We start from the raw sequence: 4538 nt of genomic DNA, 5'->3' as shown, positions 1-4538 counted from the left end.
TCCAAGGGGTAGGTTCATCGATATCTTTCTTTTGTTAATTTTACCTATATTTATTTATTTATTTATTTATCCAATATACTAATGTGACCCGGAATTTTCGACGTTTACCAAGGCCAAAACGACAAAGGAAAAACATAAAAAAAGGCCCCAATCTTTGAACAAAGTGCAATTTCAACCCCCAAACTAGGGATACAAAACGTAAATTCGTTATTTTAATTAACAAACTTCACCTAAATTTTTAACAGGGCATATCTTCTCGCTCGCCGCGCGTTAAATTTTTTCGGAACCACCGTTCAACTCGAAATAATTTTACGAACCCAACGCAACTAACTATACGCAAAACGGAAAAAACGCTAAATTCTTCGGGCCATCTTCCATACATATATACATACACTTATAATAAACAACCCAAACTACCTACATCATATCGATGGTTTCGTTTCTCTTTTTACGCAATCTTCCTAGCATTAAAAAAACGCACAGACCATTAGGTATACTAGGTACTAACTACATGTATCCAAACACACCCGTAGCAAAGCATTTTTAATTATGTAAATACATAACGCTACGTTAACTATGAATATGCAACCCGAAAGGACCCGCGGCATCGCGCGGGTCACTTTTACTAGTTTTTAATATTAGGTAAAATGGTAAAAGATTTTCTTTCGTGGTTGTTTCTAACTCTTGACCATCATAAGATATTCGTCCGGTATAAGATTCGAACTTGAAACTTCTTGCAAAGAGTTCAAAACCTTAACTACTGGACTTATCTTGTGATGGTTCAATATTATGTGTCTTTCATTATCAATTGGAAAAACATAGTTAGCTGTTAACTAATATTTTTAATATTTAGCTTCTTACATAAAGTTGTTAGATTTGAAGTTTCTAAATGGTAGAAATATTTTAATTTGATAGTAATAAAAAGGTTTGAAGGTTATAAAATTAGAGTTTGTAAATTTTAATTTGAAGTTGATAAATAAGTTTGAAGTTGAAGAGAAAGATTATGATTTGAAAGTAGTGAAAACGTTTGAAGGTTACAAGATTAAAGTTTGTAAATTTTAGTTTGAAGCTTGAAGTTAAAGAAACTAGGTGCAGTGAATTTCGGGAATATATAGAGATGAAAGAGGAGTTAAAATGAGCATGGATGGTAGAAAGACAAAAGTAATTTCATATGTTTGGCACATAGCTGAATTTAACAGAAATAATTAACGTCCGCTAACTAGTGAGAGATTATCCTAATTAACTGCTAGCTAGTGAGAGATTATCCTGATTAAAGTGTAAATTTCTGGGACTATCTTTGATTAAAACGGTTAAGAGACAAAAGATGATTGTGTCTCACAAACTGTAGGGACTATCCTTGTAGTTTTGTATTACTATTTTATTACTCCGTAAAAGGGTTGGCCCCAATACAGACCACGGAGAATTAGGTGGGCATATGACCCACATGGTCCTATCGTTTATATTCCGTATATCATTTCACTGGACTTCTACAAGCAAAAATAAATAAATAAATAAATAAATAAATAAATAATCAACCGCTTATAATTGCAATCTATCCATCTATCTATCTATCCAATGCAACATTCTGCAACAACCTTTGCAACAACAGAACAAAACTCTTTTCAAGAAACCGGTAGGAGATCTGACATATGCTCACCCTTTTATCTTAATGGGACAAAATTCCTTTCAATTAGTTAAGGGAGCTGATACGTACACCACTCACTTTTTGCTATACACCACCAAAATTTAATTTTTGACCATTTTACCCTTTCTCATAATTAATTTAGGGAAAAGGGCCTTGAGTTAGAAAGGGTAAAATAGTCAAAGATTGTAGTTTAGTAGTATATGGCAAAAAATAAGTGATGTACGGATCAACTCCCGTTAGTTAAACATCTACTATTCAGCCTAATGTACCATTTTTACTACTACATTATTTACAACTTATCTTGCCAAAAAAAGCACCTAATCAATTAAAATTCCTTTCAATTAGTTAAACATCTACTTCTACTATTCAGCCTAATGTACCATTTTTACTACATTATTTACAACTTATCTTGCCAAAAAAAAAGCACCTAATCAATTAAAATGCCCCAATTGAAGAAAAAAAAAAACCCCTAATGGCTATTAAACCCCCTCTTGGCCACAAAAATTCACCCGCGATGACTCTGGGTTGCCCGCAAAGCGGATAGTCGCCCTGGGATATAGTCGACTCGCATAGCGTGGAGGAAACCCAGGTAAATCAAAAAAAAAAAAAAAAACCCCTCTAATGATCATGATCATATACGTGAAAACAAAGCAAATTCAATAATTTAACAAAGGAACATACTCCTTTGTTGCATAACGGAAAAATGATAAGGAAATTATCACATATACTAACTTAATTATATATACTATAGGTACCCTTCTTAGAGTATAATGAACTTGTGGAAGGCATGAGTAATTAATAATTTCCATACACTAGGTTATCATAATATTTAATTTTACAAAACAAAAGAAAGGGTAAAATAACTACAATATACTTTTTGGAGAGAAAAAAAAAAGATAGAAGATAAAATAGAGAAATCTCTCATCCTCAATTTGTTATAGATTAAATAATCCATACATAATAAAAAGATTATAATTTTGAAAATCGAAATTTAGAACTCATTTCATGATCTCTATGCTTCTGTAGTCCAAAACACCAGAATTCAAGCCTAAGAAATCATAACCAGTGTTGTTGTTACTAGTTGTACCATTTAGACTGGTGGTACAACTGCATTCCTTGCTATTTGTTATACCTAAACTGCAAGAAAAACAAATATTTGTACTATTACCACCAGCAAAACTTCCACCTGTTTTTAATGCCTGATGATGTTGATGTTCATATTGATGATGATAATGGTTGTATTGAACATGTTGAACCTGTGGTTGAATGTATGATGATGATGATGATGATGATGATGAAGACGAGCTATTGTTTTGAATATTTTGATAATGAGGTGGACTAATTCGTAAATCCAAATTTAAATCCGGGCATCTTTCTTGAATCTCCGGCAACAAAGTCTTGATATTCCGGTCAGAATTAAGTTTTTCATCTTCCATTTCTTCTTTAACAAATTGATTTGGACTAGTGTTTGCAAAAGATATTGTAGTGGTGGTGACATCTAAAGATGAACTTCTGTTATTGATGTTTGTGGTGGTGGTGGTGGTAGGGTGGTGATTATTAGTTTGACCATCGTTGACCGGCCGGTGAGTTGCCGGATCAATTCCCCAGTTTAAAAGTTTTCGTCTGATATGGGTATTCCAGTAATTCTTTATTTCGTTATCTGTCCTCCCAGGTAATCTTCCAGCAATTAAAGACCACCTATTTAATTTATAAATTAAATGTAAAGCGTCAGCTAAAATATACTCCATTTGAAATTATACGAATTGGGTACGAATTATTCTTATAAAAGACAACTTGGATTTTTTTAGAATATCGTTAAGAAATATAAAAATTAAAATTTTAAGAAATCTTGAAGAAACTTACTGTACTTATTACCCAGAAGATAAAAAATAATATCATATTTTTCAAACTGGGGTGCTTAGTTTCTTTCAAAAACACAACAGGGAACCGTTTAAAACGTCGATTAGATTTGTAAAAATTAAAACTTTGATGAATTTATAAACTTACTTGTTACCAAGAAGACTGTGTAGTTTAATGATAAGTTCATCTTCATCTTCAGTGAAATTGCCACGTTTGAGGTCAGGCCGGAGATAATTGATCCATCGGAGACGGCAGCTTTTGCCGCAGCGGAGGAGTCCGGCAGCCTTAGGAAGTGACCGCCAGCAGCCTTCACCGTGAGCTCTTATGTAAGCAATTAACCGATGATCTTCTTCTTTAGTCCATGCTCCTTTATTTGTATGTGCTTTTTCGCAACAAGGCGATCTTCCCATTTTCTTTTTTATATAATTCTAATTCTAAATTCTAAATTTAAATCTAATCTTAATAATTCTCTCTTTTATCTTTATTACGTGGAGTTGTCAAGAAAAAGAAAAGAAAAAACATTTAGTTGATTTTGAAGATGGAAGGAGAACAGAGGCCGGCGATCTTAAGAACTTGACGTGGGGTTTTATCTATTAATATATGGGCTATATACTAGATAATAAATACATATAGATTATATAAATATAGATAGATACAACTATATGTCTATTATGTATGTATATATATATTCTTGTTCTTGACTGTATAGGGGAACGAGAGGATCGAGTGACCCTATAATTGCTTCTAGATGCGAGTTGGTGAGACGGGTTTGAGGGAGTGTCTTGTGTTATCATGATCATGATAAATAAATATATATATATTGGGACACAATTACACAGTTAGTTCTGGAACTTTGCTAAAAAATGTATGGTAACTTGATAGGGACTAAATTTTACTTTTGACATAGTTGGTCCTAAGTTTTATTAATATTATGCATTTGGTCCTAACCTTTAACGGGTCCCAATCTTTAGTATCTCTTTAGTCGGTTTATGTCAAATATTAGACATAGTGTAGTAGGGATGAGTGCGGTACT

General features: G+C 32.9%; 1 protein-coding gene across 1 annotated transcript; it reads right to left on the bottom strand.

Annotated features, from left to right (window-relative positions):
• Window positions 1–2530: 2530 nt before the first annotated feature.
• Window positions 2531–4266, bottom strand: LOC139845113 (myb-related protein 308-like). Its single transcript, XM_071835343.1, has 2 exons — window positions 3653–4266; window positions 2531–3343 (listed from the first exon to the last, which is right to left on the bottom strand). The coding sequence occupies exons 1-2, from the start codon at window positions 3913–3915 to the stop codon at window positions 2644–2646; spliced, it is 963 nt and encodes a 320-aa protein (XP_071691444.1). The 5' UTR covers window positions 3916–4266; the 3' UTR covers window positions 2531–2643.
• Window positions 4267–4538: the final 272 nt, after the last annotated feature.

This window comes from Rutidosis leptorrhynchoides, chromosome 4 (assembly GCF_046630445.1).
Source record: "Rutidosis leptorrhynchoides isolate AG116_Rl617_1_P2 chromosome 4, CSIRO_AGI_Rlap_v1, whole genome shotgun sequence".
Taxonomy (NCBI): Eukaryota; Viridiplantae; Streptophyta; class Magnoliopsida; order Asterales; family Asteraceae; genus Rutidosis; species Rutidosis leptorrhynchoides.
This window is presented reverse-complemented; position numbering and strand designations above follow the sequence as displayed.

Coding starts and splice junctions, on each gene's coding strand:
- LOC139845113 (XM_071835343.1), bottom strand. CDS start 3,915: ATGGGAAGATCGCCTTGTTGCGAAAAAGCACATACAAATAAAGGAGCA. Junction 3,344..3,652: donor CACAGTCTTCTTGGTAACAA/GTAAGTTTATAA, acceptor TAAATTAAATAG/GTGGTCTTTAATTGCTGGAA.